Raw genomic sequence first — 17998 nt, 5'->3', positions numbered from 1 at the left:
TTTTTTTAATCCACGCCTTGAAATTTTTTTTAAAAAAATCAACGCATTGAAAAAAATATTTTTTAAAAATCCACGCCTTGAATTTTTTTTTAAAAAATCAACGCCTTGAATTTTTTTTTTTTTTTTAAATCAACGCCTTGAAAAAATATTTTCTAAAAATCCACGCCTTGTCTAGGAGCTCAAAAATATTTTTTTAAAACTTTTTTAAAAAATCCACGCCTTGTCTAGGAGCTCAAAAATATTTTTTTAAAACTTTTTTAAAAAATCCACGCCTTGTCTAGGAGCTCAAAAATATTTTTTTAAAACTTTTTTAAAAAATCCACGCCTTGTCTAGGAGCTCAAAAATATTTTTTTAAAACTTTTTTAAAAAATCCACGCCTTGCTTAGGACCTCAAAAAAAGTTTTTTAAAACTTTTTTAAAAAATCCACGCCTTGTCTAGGAGCTCAAAAATATTTTTTTTAAAACTTTATTAAAAAATCCACGCCTTGTCTAGGAGCTCAAAAATATTTTTTTAAAACTTTATTAAAAAATCCACGCCTTGTCTAGGAGCTCAAAAATATTTTTTTAAAACTTTATTAAAAAATCCACGCCTTGTCTAGGAGCTGAAAAATATTTTTTAAAAACTCCACGCCTTGTCTAGGAGCTCAAAAATATTTTTTCAAAAAACCCACGACTTGTCTAGGAGCTCAAAAATATTTTTTAAAAAATTCACGTCTTGTCTAGGAGCTCAAAAATATTTTTTAAAAAATCCACGCCTTGTCTAGGAGCTCAAAAATATGTTTTAAAAAATCCGCGCATTGTCTAGGAGCTCAAAAATATTTTTTAAAAAATCTACGCCTTGTCTAGGAGCTCAAAAATATGTTTTAAAAAATCCGCGCATTGTCTAGGCTGCAGCATCATTTTCAAAATTGCAAAACGCTAAACGCTGTTGGAAATATAGAAAAGCAAAAAAAAAAAGAAAACAAAAATCGTAGAAGAAGAAAACTTGTCGTGTTGAAAAAAAACTACTTAAAAATGTGTAGTATTTGTAATACTACTACCACTACACGAACAACATCTACTTTTCAAAACGAAGCAACACTCGAAGAAAAAGAAATTACCAAGTAACATGAATCTCTAGAAAATTAAACAAAATACTATGAAGGTGGTGGAGGAGATAAAACGGGGAAAACTAATCTACAGATGAAAGGGAAGAAGAATCCTACGCCCATTTTAATCATTCTGGTAATGCAAAGAAAAAAAAAAAAACACGAGGTACACAATTGCATCTGAAGAGTGAGGGAGGAAGGGGACACCAGTCAGACAATGTTGCTGGCACATGCCATGTAAGGCATCATAACCTAGCAGCTGCAATTGTCGCTGCTGCTGCTCCAACTGCTGCTGTGGGGTAGGAAACCCTAGCAGACGTCATATCATCTTTGCTATTTTTTTAGCTGTAATGATAGTCAAGAAACTGAAAATTAAATTAAATTGCTACAGCACACTACATGCTTAGCTATAACATTACAAAGTCTCTGGAGATACGGAAAGGAGAATATCAGAAAAAATAGAAGAACATTTGAAGAGGCCATAAAAATACAAAGTAAAACTTAAAACTTTTTTAAAAAATCCACGCCTTGCTTAGGACCTCAAAAAAAGTTTTTTAAAACTTTTTTAAAAAATCCACGTCTTGTCTAGGAGCTCAAAAATATTTTTTTAAAACTTTATTAAAAAATCCACGCCTTGTCTAGGAGCTCAAAAATATTTTTTTAAAACTTTATTAAAAAATCCACGCCTTGTCTAGGAGCTCAAAAATATTTTTTTAAAACTTTATTAAAAAATCCACGCCTTGTCTAGGAGCTGAAAAATATTTTTTAAAAACTCCACGCCTTGTCTAGGAGCTCAAAAATATTTTTTCAAAAAACCCACGACTTGTCTAGGAGCTCAAAAATATTTTTTAAAAAATTCACGTCTTGTCTAGGAGCTCAAAAATATTTTTTAAAAAATCCACGCCTTGTCTAGGAGCTCAAAAATATGTTTTAAAAAATCCGCGCATTGTCTAGGAGCTCAAAAATATTTTTTAAAAAATCTACGCCTTGTCTAGGAGCTCAAAAATATGTTTTAAAAAATCCGCGCATTGTCTAGGAGCTCAAAAATATTTTTTAAAAATCCACGCCTTGTCTAGGACCTTAAAAAATATTTTAAAATTTTTGACAAGAATACCCAGCCCTGTCATCCATTCCACTAGAGCATATCTGTATCTACTTCTACAGCATCCTGCCTGCATGCCAGCCAGCCATCCTGGCAATAAATATAAAACTCAAAAAATTGTTCCTTTATTTGTATACAACAACAACAACAATATGGAAAACCAAACCAACTACTCCTCCTCCTCATGGCTACAACAACAAAATGAACATTCTTTGCTAGGATATTTCTTTTTCATTTGAAGTATATTTAAATATTAATAAACCATGTTTTTCCACGGCTGCAGCATCATTTTCAAAATTGCAAAACGCTAAACGCTGTTGGAAATATAGAAAAGCAAAAAAAAAAAAGAAAACAAAAATCGTAGAAGAAGAAAACTTGTCGTGTTGAAAAAAAACTACTTAAAAATGTGTAGTATTTGTAATACTACTACCACTACACGAACAACATCTACTTTTCAAAACGAAGCAACACTCGAAGAAAAAGAAATTACCAAGTAACATGAATCTCTAGAAAATTAAACAAAATACTATGAAGGTGGTGGAGGAGATAAAACGGGGAAAACTAATCTACAGATGAAAGGGAAGAAGAATCCTACGCCCATTTTAATCATTCTGGTAATGCAAAGAAAAAAAAAAAAAACACGAGGTACACAATTGCATCTGAAGAGTGAGGGAGGGAGGGGACACCAGTCAGACAATGTTGCTGGCACATGCCATGTAAGGCATCATAACCTAGCAGCTGCAATTGTCGCTGCTGCTGCTCCAACTGCTGCTGTGGGGTAGGAAACCCTAGCAGACGTCATATCATCTTTGCTATTTTTTTAGCTGTAATGATAGTCAAGAAACTGAAAATTAAATTAAATTGCTACAGCACACTACATGCTTAGCTATAACATTACAAAGTCTCTGGAGATACGGAAAGGAGAATATCAGAAAAAATAGAAGAACATTTGAAGAGGCCATAAAAATACAAAGTACTGAAAAATATTTTTTTAAAAAATCCACGACTGAAGGTAGACCTTGAAATATATTTGTTTAAAAAATCCACGCCTAAAGGTAGACCTTGAAAAATATTTTTTTAAAAATCCACACCTGAAGGTAGACCTTGAAATTTTTTTTTTTTTTAAAAACCACACCTGAAGGTAGACCTTTAAAAATATTAAAAAAAAACACGCCTGAAGGTAGACCTTGAAAAATGTTATATGTAGACCCTAAAAAATAATGTTAAAACCAGTAAGGAAAGTAGTAATGTCGGACGGAGCCGACTATATGATACCCACCCTTCACCACTTTGGGTATATTCAACAGATGAATCCTAACAGACGTCGCATTTTTAAAGGACCAATAAAATGAAATTCGATCCATAAACATGTCATTCTGCAACCGATACTAAATTTTTCATTTGGTCAGATATAGAAGCTATATCTAAATTTGAACCGATTTACAGGAAACTTAACACATATCATTCTAGACCAAATTTTGTGCCTATCAAATGAAATATAGGGACTTTGGCACACCATTTACCTTAAATCGGACGAAACTATATATGGGAGCTATATCTAAATCTGAACCGATTTTCAGGAAACATAACACACATCATTCTAGACCGAATTCATCACCCTGTGCCAAATTTCGTGCCTATCGAATGATATTTAGGGACTTGGGTGCACCATTTACCTTTAATCGAACGAAAATATATATGGGAGCTATATCTAAATTTGAACCGATTTTCAGGAAACTGCACACACATCATTCTAGACCTAATTCATTACGGTGTGCCAAATTTTGAGCCTATCGAATGATATATAGAGACTTTGGTGCACCATTTACCTTAAATCGGACGAACGTATATATGGGAGCTATATCTAAATTTGAACCGATTTTCAGGAAACTTAACCCATATCATTTTAGACCTAATTCATTACGATGTGCCAAATTTCGTGCAAATCGAAATATATATAGGGACTTTGGTGCACCAATTACCTTAAATCGGACGAAAATATATATGGGAGCTATATCTAAATCTGAACCGATTTTCATGAAACTAAGCACACATCATTTTAGACCTAATTCATTACGCTGTGCCAAATTTTGAGCCTATCGAATGATATATAGGGACTTTGTTGGACCATTAACCTTAAATCGGACGAACGTATATATAGGAGCTATATCTAAATTTGAACCGATTTTCGCGAAAATTAACACACATCATTCTATACCTAAGTCATTACGCTCTGCCAAATTTCGTGCACATCGAAAGATATATAGGAACTTTTGTGCACCATTCACATTAAGTCGGACGAAAATATATATAGGGGCTATATCTAAATCTGAACCGATTTTTCCCAATTTCAATTGGGTTCATCCTTGGGTCAAATAAGTGACCTATGCCAAATTTTATCCAAATCGAATCATAAATGCTACCTGTACTTTGTTTACAAAAATACATGGACGGACCGGCGGACAGACAGCGTAAATCGACTCAGAATGTGATTCTATGCATATTCTCAAAAGGAACCATGTGTCTATCTCGTTTCCTTATGCCTGTTACAAACATATGCACAAAGACATAATACCCTGTACCACAGTGTGGTGAAGGGTATAAAAATCCACGCCTATAAGTAGACTAAAAAATATTTTTTAAGAAATCCACTTCTATAAGTGGGCCCTAAAAATATTGTTAAAAATCTACGCCTATGTGTGGATTCTAAAAATATTTTTAAAAAATCCACTTCTATAAGTGGGCCCAAAAAATATTGTTAAAAATCCACGCCTATATGTGTGTCCTAAAAATATTTTTTAAAACATCCACGCCTATAAGTATGCCTCAGAAATCTTTTTTTTTAAATTCGCTCCTATAAGTAAGCCTCAGAATTATATATTTTTTTTTAAATTCCCGCCTGTAGGTAGACCTTAAAACTTAATAATAAACAATCCACCCCTATAAGTAGACTTTAAAAAATTTAAATTTATTTTTCTCTTCTTAAAATAACTTAAAGTTCAATTTTTTTATTATCCATATCCTGCCATGATAAAATATAGATTTGTTTTCTATCCTATTTGGAATATTCCAATCGACACTGACACTTCTAAGAACTTTCCATATGACACACACATACATTCACACATGGCATACCCATATATGCCATTATCCATTTGCATTAAAACTTAATAAGATGGCATTTTTTCCGGACCCTCTCTCTATCCCTCTGTTTTAGCCTCTTGGCATTCGAATGACATACGAATGACTTATGTGTGTGTGTGAGTGTTCGTAAATATGTATTGACAATAGATTACTTTATATATATTTTTTGTTTTTTTTCAATTTCCATTTTTCTCATATTTCCCTTTTTGCAGCACATTCATGCTTAAATATGCAACTGCTGTCAGGTATATTTTTTCCCATATTGTTTTTCACTTTTGGATTTGAATTTTTCTAGCTAAGAGATTTTCCATTTGGATTTTATTTACAATTTTGCAGTTTTTTCTCCTTGTTCTTCTTTTAACTTAGATAGAAAAGATAGGACCGGCAGCTATGCTTTCCAGATAAACTTTAATTTAATTGTAAGGGAGATAACAAAAAAACTATTTCTGGAGTAGAATTTACTTAAGTTGTGATTTTATTGGGTTAAAATTTTTTTTATGGAATTATATTTTTCTTTTTTTATATTTCCAAAAAAGGAAGTTTTTTTATTCAAGATATCAAAATATGTTGCCTACTTTTAGGATAAATTATTAAATGGGATTTTTTAAAAACTATTATAATTATTAGGGCCTGGGTGGCATAGGGGATGATAGATACCAAGCAACGGCTCTGATTGGCCTTAACATGGTGAAGTCCAGGCTTATCTGGGTCCCTCTTTCATCTCAATTGTGGACACTGACCTTGCCGCGGTGTCACCTGGGGTAGCTATTTTCATTACCCGTTGAAATAGTAAGCTAATATGTACCGCGAGTTCACCCATAAGAACTATAAAAAATGGGTTGAGGCGTCGGGTTAATTGCCCACACTCGGAAAACCCCTTCTGCTGTGAAAAAGCCAAGAAAAAGAAAACCAACCAACCAAGAAAACCAAGAAAACCAAGGGTCTTCAACCTAATGTTGAAGACCCCCGCAAACATATAAAAGACCACGATCTGCGAATCTGCACTTGGAATGTGCGCATGTTGTACAGAACAGGCACAGTGTTCGCTTTGTTGGATGTACTCAAGAAGTACAAAGCCGATATTATTGCCTTACAGGAAATGCGATGGATAGGAACTGGCATAAGTAAATCAGGCGATTACGCACTATATTATAGCTGCCATGAATCGAGACATGAATTTGGCTGCGGAATTATGGTTAACAGGAGAATAAAAGACCTCGTCTCCAGATTCACTCCAGTAGATGAGCGAATTGCTATAATTCGCATAAAAGCGAAGTTCTTCTACATCAGTCTCATTTGCGCCCATGCTCCGACCGAAGACAAAGATGAACAGACCAAAGACATTTTTTACGGGCGCCTAGAAACATCATATGATCGCTGCCCTGGCCATGACATTAAAATTCTGCTTAGAGATTTTAATGCAAAAATCGGAAGGGAAAACTATCTTTGGCCCCACCGTCGGAAAATTCAGCCTCCACAAAGAAACATCTGACAACGGGGCATGACATACCACATATTTGTCGACTATAATGTCGCATTCGACGACCCTATCCGCTCAGAGGTGTTTAATGCCATGTCTGCGTTCGGCATTCCTGCAAAATTAATACGGCTATGCAGGATAACGTTAAGTGGCACAAGATCAGAAGTTAAAGTCGGAAAGGACCTATCGGAGCCCTTCAATACCGAACGGGGATTCAGACAATGTGAAAGTTTGTCGTGTGACTTGTTCAACATCCTGCTTGAAAATGTCATACGAGACGCAAAGGTAAACAGGAATGACACTCTGTACACCAAACAACACATGTTACTCGCCTACGCCGAGGACATCGACATAATGAGTCGAACACTGAGAGCTGTAACAGCCACCTTTGAACAAATTGAGAAGGTGTCTGCCTAAGTGGGTCAGGCAGTAAACGGCAAAAAGACCAAGCTTATGGTATCAATGCGCAGGCGGTCCAGTAGACTCGGACCAACAGTGGAACTTGAGAACTACAGTTTGGAGGTAGTTAAAGATTTTATATACCTTGGTACTACCATAAATAAAACTAATGATATCAGTTTTGAAATTCGGAGAAGGATTGTGATGGTCAACAGATGCTGCTATGGTCTAAGTAAGCAGTTTAGAAACAAGGCCAAATTCCAAATTCACACTTTACAAGACGTATCAGCGTGCTGTTATTCGTGCTGTTATATGGATGGGACTGAAGCATGGGTACTTGCGCAGATGAGGCAGCTCTTGGGGTATTTGAAAAAAAAAATTCTCCGAAAGATCTATGGGCCTATCTGCGTTGACGGTGAATATCGGCGTCGAATGAACCACGAGTTCTACAATTTATACGCGAACATCGACATAGTCAGTCGTATTGAGCTGCAGCGACTACGATGGCTAGGCCATGTTCTGCGAATGAATGAGAATGCCCCAGCTCAAAAGGCATAAAAAAGCGAGCCTACTGATGGTTCCCTAGAGGGGGAAGGCCACGAATAAGATGGAAAGACCAAGTCGAAAACAACATCTTGGAACGCGATCTTTCAAATTGGAGGAGATGCGCACAAGACCAACGCGATTGGAAATCTTTTTTAAGGCCTTTAGGCGTGGATTTTTTAAAAATTATTTTTATGGTCCTACACAAGGCGTGGATTTTTTAAAAATTATTTTTATGGTCCTACACAAGGCGTGGATTTTTTACAAATTATTTTTAAGGTCCTAGTTAAGGCGTGGATTTTTTAAAAATTATTTTTAAGGCCCAACACAAGGTGTGGATTTTTCAAAAATTATTGTTAAGGCCCTACACAAGGCGTGGATTTTTTTAAAAATTATTTTTAAGCTCCTACACAAGGCGTGGATTTTTTAAAAATTATTTTTATGGTCCTACACAAGGCGTGGATTTTTTAAAAATTATTTTTAAGCTTCTAGACAAGGCGTGGATTTTTTAAAAATTATTTTTAGGGTCCTACAGAAGGCGTGAATTTTTTAAAAAATTATTTTTGTGGTCCTACACAAGGCGTGGATTTTTTAAAAATTATTTTTATGGTCCTACACAAGGCGTGGATTTTTTTGAAAATTATTTTTAAGCTCCTACACAAGGCGTGGATTTTTTAAAAATTATTTTTAAGGTAATCCATATTGATCTTAATTTTTTGCATTCGTCTTCTGTTCATGTATTAATTTTTTTCAATTTGAATTTTTGGTTTTTCTCCCTTTTGCATATTCAGCACACACATACAAGCACACCAATACATACACACAAAATCCAAACTAAGTAGAAACAGGTTAAATCAATATTTATGCAAAGTCTTTTGCCAATCCAGGTGATTCAGTTTCACATCCTTTTTTTGAGCTTCCCATAATATTTATGCACATATTTCAATTTTTTTTCTGAATATAACAGAATCAAAATCATTTTCATTTAAGGTACTCTCAGGCTTATTTACACATTTCAATTAAATCCTTTTACTGTAGTGTTAAAAAAGAAGAATATTTTTTTTTTTTTTTTTTTGTATTTCCGGTTTTCTTATTTGCCATATGGATGAGTTGCCATATATACACATACAAATGTATATGTGTGTGTGCTGTGAATGTAATTTTTCATATTTTGTCTCCTTTGTATTGTTTTTGTTGTTGTTTTTATTATTATTTTTTATTGTCTTTGTTATTATTATTATTATCGCCATATTTACCCAATACACTGCCACTTGTCGTCTACATATTTATCCAGTAGTCATCGCGAATACAATAGGACAATTTTTGTAAAATGGCATTGGCATTTTGTTGTTCTGTGTGACACACACACACTCAGTGAGTGTCTGTTGTTTGTCAGTTTTTGGCGGAAATGAACACTCACACACATACACATTACACGGATGTACTAAAATTTACTCTGTATTGCTGCTATTGCCAAGTGTTAAAATATTTTGATGGTATTTTTCCGGCAGATTCTTAGCATGGAGTTTGGGGGGAGAGATATACCACAACAAAGAAAATTCAGAAAAAAATACGAAAAAAATCTGAATACCATACAAGTTAGTAACGAGAATACCCATACATATGTTCACATGTATGCATGCCGGCATACATTCAAATATTTATGTAGTTAAGCTAAAATAATAAAAGAACAGAGAAAAACCGCATAAAATCGAATATGACCATAGCATGGCACAATGGGTGGAGGGAGAGGGATTTAACAAAAGGGGTATTGAATACTGGATTTTAAAACACATAGGTTTGCAATGCCTACCTATAGGCGTTGATTTTTTAAAACTAATTTTCAAGGCCTACCTATAGGCTTGGTTTTTTAATACATTTTTCAAGGCTCCAAAGGCAGGGATTTTTTTAGAATTAATTTTTACGGGCCTACCTATAGGCGTGGATTTTTCAAAATATTTCTTAAGGCCTAACTATAGGCGTGTTTTTTAGAAATACTTTTTAATTCCTACCTATAGCCATGAATAGGCGTGGATTTTTTTAAATTAATTTTTCAAGCGTGGATTTTATAAAAAATATGTTTTTAAGGCCTATCTATAGAAGTGGATTTTTATACCCTACACAACTATAATGTTAGGGTATTGTAGCTTTGTGCAGCGCCCAAGACTTTGCTACTTACTTAGCTGGCTTGTGACAGAACTTTCTTTCTGGCGGGAGGTGCCCGCTTTGGTCTGGCGGGTGGTGCCTCGCTTTTGAGTTGTTTGCTCAGACCATAGTAGCATTTGTTGGCCATCACAATCCTTCTCCGAATTTCAAAACTGAAGTCATTCGTTTTATTTATGGCGTTACCAAGGTATGTAAAATCTTTGACAACCTCCAAGCTGTAGTTCTCAAGTTCCACAGTTGGTCCGAGTCTACTGGATGTCTTGCGCGTTGATACCATCAACTTGGTCTTCTCGCCGTTTACTGCCAGACCCACTTTGGCAGACTCCTTCTCGATTTGTTCAAAGATGGCTGTTACCGCTCGCAATGTTCAACCCTTTATATCGATGTCATCGGCGTAGGCATGTAACATGTGTTGTTTGGTGTACAGAGTGCCATTTCTGTTTACCTTTGCCTCTCGTATGACCTTTTCCAGCAAGATGTTAAAAAGGTCACACGACAAACTGTCACCTTGTCTGAATCCCCGTTCGATATTAAAGGGCTCCGATATGTTCTTTCCGACTTTAACTGCTGATCTTGTGCCACTTAAAGTTATCCTGCATAGCCGAATTAATTTTGCAGGAATGCCAAACGCAGTCGACGAATATGTGTCGATGTGTTTTTCGTGGGTTTTTCCAGGATTTGGCGCAGAGTGAAAATTTGCCAGGTCTGAAGCCGCATGGGTATGACCCAATAATGTTATTGACCATTGGCTTCAGTCGTTCACACAGTACACTGCATAGCACTTTATATGCGATGGGAAGGAGACTTATTCCTCTATAGTTGGCACATATCGTCTTGTCTCCTTTTTTGTGCACGGGACACAGGATGCTGAGGTTCCAATCATAAGGGTATGCATTCTTCCAGCCAAATTGTAGTAATCAGCTGGTGCATTCTCCAGCATCTGACCACCAGTCTTGAATAGTTCGCACATATCGTCTTGTCTCCTTTTTTGTGCACGGGACACAGGATGCTGAGGTTCCAATCATTGGGCATGCATTCTTCGAGCCAAATTGTAGTAATCAGGTGGTGCATGCTCCTTACCAGCATCGGACCACCATTCTTGAATAGTTCGGCACCTGCTGCTTTATTATTCTTCAGCCGATTGATTGATATTCTGACCTCATCTTGGCTAGGTGGTATACACTCTATACCGTCATCTATTATTGGTTCTGGGTTATCGACTTCACTGCTACTATTTGATACCAGAAGTTTCTCAAAATGCTCCTTCCAGATTCTCAGCACGCTGTCTGTATGTGTCACCAGGTTTCCTTCTTTATCTCTACAGGAGGATGTGCCTGCATCAAAGCCTTCGGTTTGGTGTTTTACCCGTTGGTAGAATTTTCGGACTTCATTCTGACTCCTGTACATCTCGATTTACTCACGCTCACGTCTTTCTTGTTCTTTCTTCTTTTTTCTGAAAATACGTTTTTCCTCTCTCCCTTTCTCCCGATAGTTCTCCATCACATTACGTGTGGCTACTGTCACGCAGGGTTGCCCTATACGCTGCGTTTTTCATTTCCGTAGCATTACGACACTCCTGATCGTAACACGGATTTCTTGATGGTGGTCTTTGGTAACCAAGTGTTGCTTTTCCTGCAGTGGGCAATTCTCTGTCATTGTGCTTCTATATTATTATCATGACAAGGGGTATCTGCTTTGTTTGCAGCTTTTCGACGTCGAGTTTCCGTGTTGTGTTGGATCGCACTTTTGCTGCTACATTAAGACGGGTGCGTACCTTGGCTGCCACAAAGTAATGGTCCGATTCGATATTCGCTCCCCGGATCGATCGGACGTCTAAAACACTGGATGAATGCCTTCCGTCTATCACAACATGATCGATTTGATTTCTCAGGTGCGTACCTTGGCTGCCACAAGGTAATGGTCCGAATCGGTCCGAATATTCGCTCCTCGGATCGATCGAACGTCTAAAACACTGAATGAATGCCTTCCGTCTATCACAACATGATCGATTTGTTTTCTCGTTGTTCGATCGGGAGAAATCCAAGTGGCCTTGAGTATATCGAGATGCTTGAATCTGGTGCTGCTCACTACCATGTTTTTTGCTGCTGCGTAGACAATCAACCTCATGCCCCGTTGTCTAATGTTTCTTCGTGGAGGCTGAATTTTCCGACGGTGGGGCCAAAGATATTTTCCCTTCCGATTTTTCCATTAAAATCTTCTAGCAGAATTTTAATGTCACGTCTAGGGAAACGATCATATGATGTTTCTAGGCTCTCGTAAAATATATCTTTGGTCTGTTCATCTTTGTCTTTGGTCGGAGCATGAGCGTTAATGAGATTGATGTAGAGAACTTCGCTTTTATGCGGATTATGGCAATTCGCTCATCTGCTGGATTGAATCTAGAGACGAGGTCTTTTATTCTCCTGTTAACCATAAATCCGCTGTTAAATTCCACTCTCGTTTCATGGCAGCTATAATACAGGGCGTAATCATCCGATTTACTTACGTCAGTCCCTTTCTATCGCATTTCCTGTAAGCCAATAACATCGGCTTTGTACTTCTTGAGTACATCCGCCAAAGCGAACACTGCGCCTGTTCTGTACAACATGCGCACATTCCAAGTGCAGATTCGCAGATCGCGGTCCTTTATACGTTTGCGGGGGTCGTCAATATTAGGGGGGTTTGGTTTCCTTTTCGTTGCTTTTTCATAGTATGTTGGGTTTTCCGAGTGTGGGCAACTAATCCGACGCCTCAACCCATTTTTTAGAGTTCTCATGGGTGAACTCGAGGCACATATTAGCTCACTACTTCATCGGTTGATGAAAAAGTAGCTCCCCAGGTGGTACCGCGGGGAGGTCAGTGTCCTCAATTGAAATGTAAGAGCGACCAAGATAAGCCTGGACTTCGCCATGTTAAAGCCAATCAGAGCCGTTGTTTGGTATCTATCATCCCCTACGCCATCAAGGAGTACGCCTATAATTTTCGGTGATGCTCAGAAAATCATGTTAGGATGAAGTGGAGCGACCAAGATAAGCCTGGGCTTCGCCATGTTAAAGCCAATCAGAGCCATTGCTTTGTATCTATCATCCCGTACACCATCAAGGACTACGCCTATAATTTTCGGTGATGATCAGATAATCATATTAGGATGAAGTGGACCGAAAACTTATTTTTGTATTATTTCGAGACGATCTATAACTATAAGCCGAACATCACAATACAGTCCACGGTGAAGGGAAGAATCTGGACAAGTAATTAGAAGGGCTGTACTGAATATTAGTAATATTCGGAAAATATGTGGGTGTAATGAAGAGGTGCTGTTGACCTCTAATCGGACAAGAGAATGCAAATAACACGAAATATTGCCCAGGCTCGGTATAAACATCCGCAGAAAGTTAGAGTTCTGTGGTAGTTGTGTAGGGTATCGTATGGTCATCGGCCCCGTCCGTTTATATTGCTCCGCTCACTGGTTTTTTGTATTATTTCGAGTCGATCTATAGGCCACAACTATAAGCCGAACATCACAATACAGCCCATGGCGAAGGGAAGAATCTGGACATGTAATTTGAAAGAATGAACTGAGTATTAGTAATATTCGGAAATATGCGGATGTAATGAGGAGGTGCTGTCAACCTCTAATCGGACATGAGGGTGCAAATAACACGAAATATTGCCCAGGCTCGGAATAAACATCCACAGAAAGTTAGAGTTCCGTGGTAGTTGTGTCGGGTAGCGTATGGTCGTCGGCCCGTCCGTCTATCGTGCTCCGCTCACAGGTTTATTGTATTATTTCGAGTCGATCTATAGGCCACAACTATAAGCCCAACATCACAATACAACCCACGGTGAAGGGAAGGATCTGGATAAGTAATTAGAAGGGCTGTACTGAATATTTTAGTAATATTCGGAAAATACTATTCGTAAAAAGTAGGGTGTAATGAAGAGGTGCTTTTGACCTCTAACCGGGCAAGAGGGTGCAACTACCTCGAAATATTGAGGAATAAAAATCCGTTAGAAAAAAGTTAGAGTTCCGTGGTAGTTGTATTGGGTATCGTATGGTCGTCGGCCCCGTCCGACTATATTGCTCCGCTCACAGGTTTTAAATTTGTGTTTTAGTATTTTTTTTACTTATTGCATACCCCTTTAGTTATGCCTCTTCGCCATGTTAAACCTTTTTTCTGTTTTGCGGTTTATTCTGCATATGTGCATTATAAACTTATTTGGTTTGCCAGTGTATAAGTGAGGGCCCATATGTGTGGGTGGGTGGGCGTGTGGCTGGCTGCCTGCCTGGATGGCCAATATTTATAATAAAACGTGTCTGGAGTGAAATTAAAATAATACCCAACCAATACTCACACATACATACTCACACACACACATACTCCCACACACACACACTCCCACACACATACTCTACCACACAACCAAACATCGAAAAGAAAGCGGAATAATTTTTGTTTGGATTTTCCGGAATTGCCGCTGTGTTGAATCAACAACCGCGGTTTTGTTTTTTTCACCGCATAAGCCTCTGGACTTTGTTGGGAAAAGATGTGTGACAGATCGAGGTTCGGAAATATGAATAGCTACCACTACTGCTTACTTTGGAAGCAGTTATAGAGGCAGGGGATGATTGGGATTATTATTTTGATAAAAAAAATAATAAAATATTTTTAAAAATAAATATTCCGAGTAGAGGGGAGATCGAAGGCCAATGGGACGGGGTTTCCAGAACCAAAATGCATTTCATGTCATGATTTGAAGGGGCATTGTTGTTGTTTTTTTTTTTGTGTTTCGATTTTGTGTTGACCGTTTTCTCATGGTCTTTTGTATTCTTAAATTTGACTTTGTCTGACTGATAAGGCACTAAGGGGGCCACATGTTGCCCACACATACTCTAGAATATTTGTTCTTGTTATTTGACATTGTTGACAACTTGACAATAACAACAACAATTGTTTTTTATTGTTGTGTGTGTGTGTTTTATATGTTTGCTTTCTTAAACCAATTTTGGAGATGTGGTATCTAGGGTGGGTATCTTGACAAAATGGTCATTGACCCAATTTTTGGGAACAAAAATTTATATGGGTTTGATGACCGATAATATAGGTTATCAAACCAGACACTATTTTTTTTATCAATATTTAGAAAAATATATTTTTTTTATTTCAAAAATTTCAAATTTTTTTTTTATTTCAAAAATTTCAAAATTTTTTTTCAATTATTAAAATTTATCGAATCCTCTTAGGTTTTCATTTATGTTAAAAAAAAAATAAAAATCGATTCAATATTTTATTCCTTATCCTTTAACGCAAAATTTTACTCATTCTTTGTTTTCTCCTTCTCTCTCTCTCTTTTTTCCTTACAGTTGACAAACCACCACCAGGCTTTCCCGTTATCATCCAGCATCCCAGCTTGCGTGTCATTGAAGTGGGCCATACGGCAACGATGCAATGTAAGGCAACCGGTAATCCAACACCTGTGATATATTGGATTAAGAATCAGACAAGAGTCGACATGACTAATCCACGATATTCGTTAAAAGACGGTAAGTGTTAATGAAACTTCTTTCCATTTTTTTTTTTGTGTTGAGCGGATATTTCCATAAAACAATCCTTTGTGAAAATGGACCCCAGGGTATGGCTATAAATTGAAAGGGTTGGGGATAATGCTGATGCTTTTAAAATATTTTCCAAAGTGGATATGACCAGAGAGAGGGAGAGAGAGGGATGGAGCGAAAAATGTATTTAAATATTAACAAAAATAAGATAAAGGCGAACGAACACAAAAAATGGAAACTAAAAGGATGTAATTTAAAATGTACAAAATTGAAAGATAAGCTTACCATTGGAAAATGTTACAGGCATGCTGGAAAAAATGATATTGAAAAAAAACATTAAAATATTTAAAACAAGAATTTCAAAAAATTAGATTTAAAAAAAATATTTTAAATAAATGTCAAAACGAATATTTTTATACCCTCAGCCTTATGGCTAATGGGGGTATATACACTTTGATACGGTGAAAATGTGCCTAATCGAAATATTGGTTTTAGGACCCATGTTTCATGGGACCAAATCCGTTGCAGAAAATTTGGAGTCGATATAGCCAAGTCCGTCCGTCTGTCCGTCCGTGCGTTTTCCGTCTGTCTGTCTGGTTGGCTGGCTGGTGCGCACGATAACTCTCGAAGAGAATAATCGTTTTCATCCAAACTTTGCACATCTTAATATTTCTTCCAAACTTAGTCTAAGTTCGAAGATGGGGAATATCGATCTACTCCTTCTGGTGCCTACCCCCACAAAATTGTGCTAAAAATTAATTTTATAATAACATACAAACGGACTATCCGATTTTAACGAAACTTTGTACAACTTATTATCTTTACCAAGCCTAGAAAATGGGACCCATTGGTCCATTCCATCTGGTACCTTCCTGAAGGACGAATCCAATATCAGGTTAATGGATGTCCGATTTGAACCAAACTTTGCTCAAGATCAAGTTCGAAGATGGGGAATATCGATCCAATCCTTCTGGTACCTCCTCCTCAAAATGGTCAAAATTTTGCTAATAATTAATTTTATAATAACATACAAACGAATATAACGAATATTTACGAATACAATATCAGGTTAATGGGATGTCCGATAAAGATAATACCAAACCTAGACTATGTAGGAAGATGGAACCCATTGGTCCACTCCGGCTGGTACCTCCCCCACAAAGGGTCAACATTTTCAATATTTACGAATCCAATATCAGGCTAATGGAATGTCCGATTTGAACCAAACTTTGCTCCAGATCAAGTTCGAAGATGGGGATTATCGATCCACTCCTTCTGGTACTTCCCCCAGAAAATGGTCAAAATTGTGCTAAAAATTAATTTTATAAAACATGCAAACGGACTATCCGATTTTAACGGAACTTTGTACAACTTTTTATCTTTACTAAGCCTGGACTATGTATTAATATGGGACCCACTGGTCCACACTTTCTGGCAAGTCCCCCACAAAGGGTCAAAATTTTCAATATTTACGAATACAATATCAGGCAAATGGGATGTCCGATTTGAACCAAACTTTGCACAAACTATTACCTTTTCCAAACCAAGATCAAGTTTGAAGATGGGGAATATCGATCCACTTCTTCTGGAACCTCCCCCACAAAGTGGTCAAAAATAGTGCTAAAAATTAATTTTATAATAATATGCAAACGGACTATCCGATTTTAACGAAACTTTGTACAACTTATTATTTTCACCAAGCCTAGATCAAGTCCGAAGATGAGATCCATTGGCCCACACCTTCTGGTACCTCCCCCACAAAGGGTCAACATTTTCAATATATACGAATCCAATATCAGGCTAATTCAATGTTAGATTTGAACCAATCTTTGCACAACTTATTGCCTTTACCAAGCCTAGATCAAGTCCGAAGATGGGATCCATTGGTTCACACCTTCTGGTACCTCCCCCACAAAGGGTCAACATTTTCAACATTTACGAATCCAATATCAGGCTGATGGGATTTCCGATTTGAACCAATCTTTGCACAACCTATTACCTTTACCAAGCCTAGATGAGGTTTCAAGGTGGAACTCATTGGTCCACTCCTTCTGGTACCTCCCCCACAGAGGTTCAAAATTTTCAATATTTATAAATCCAATATCAGGCTAAATCAATGTCCGATTTGAACCATACTTTGCACTGAAGATGGCACCAATTGGTCCACTCCTTCCGGTACCTTCCACACAAAAGGTCAATATTTAAATTATTTATAAATCAAATATTAGGCGAATGAATGCCCGATTTGAACCAATCTTTGCACAACCAATTACCTTTACCAAGCCTAGATCAAGTCCGAAGATGGGATCCATTGGTCCACACCTTCTGGTACCTTCCACACAAAGGGTCAAAATGTTCAACATTTATAAATCCAATATTAGGCGAATGGACTGCCCGATTTGAACCAAATTTTGCACAACCTATTATCTTTATTATTGCTATTGATCAATTTTTCTGTAAAATGGCACCAATTTTCGGTATTTTGACTCCTTCTGGTACCTTTTCCACACAAATTTGG

At 37.0% G+C, this 17998-nt stretch overlaps 1 protein-coding gene across 1 annotated transcript in view; it reads left to right on the top strand.

Annotated features, from left to right (window-relative positions):
• The window catches only part of LOC133330047 (tyrosine-protein phosphatase Lar-like), a gene marked incomplete at its 3' end in the record, with an annotated part of 419885 nt that overhangs the window by 287077 nt on the left and 114810 nt on the right, over positions 1–17998 (top strand). The window contains exon 5 of the mRNA XM_061538523.1: positions 15289–15468. Coding sequence (XP_061394507.1) covers positions 15289–15468 — 180 coding nt within the window. The remainder of the gene's footprint in view (positions 1–15288; positions 15469–17998) is intronic.

This window comes from Musca vetustissima, unplaced genomic scaffold, assembly GCF_032173495.1.
Source record: "Musca vetustissima isolate MV318-11 ecotype Yass unplaced genomic scaffold, APGP_CSIRO_Mvet_v1 utg1054, whole genome shotgun sequence".
In the NCBI taxonomy this organism is placed as follows: Eukaryota; Metazoa; Arthropoda; class Insecta; order Diptera; family Muscidae; genus Musca; species Musca vetustissima.
The sequence above is the reverse complement of the archived record's forward strand: the minus strand, read 5'-3'. Positions and strand labels throughout refer to the sequence as shown.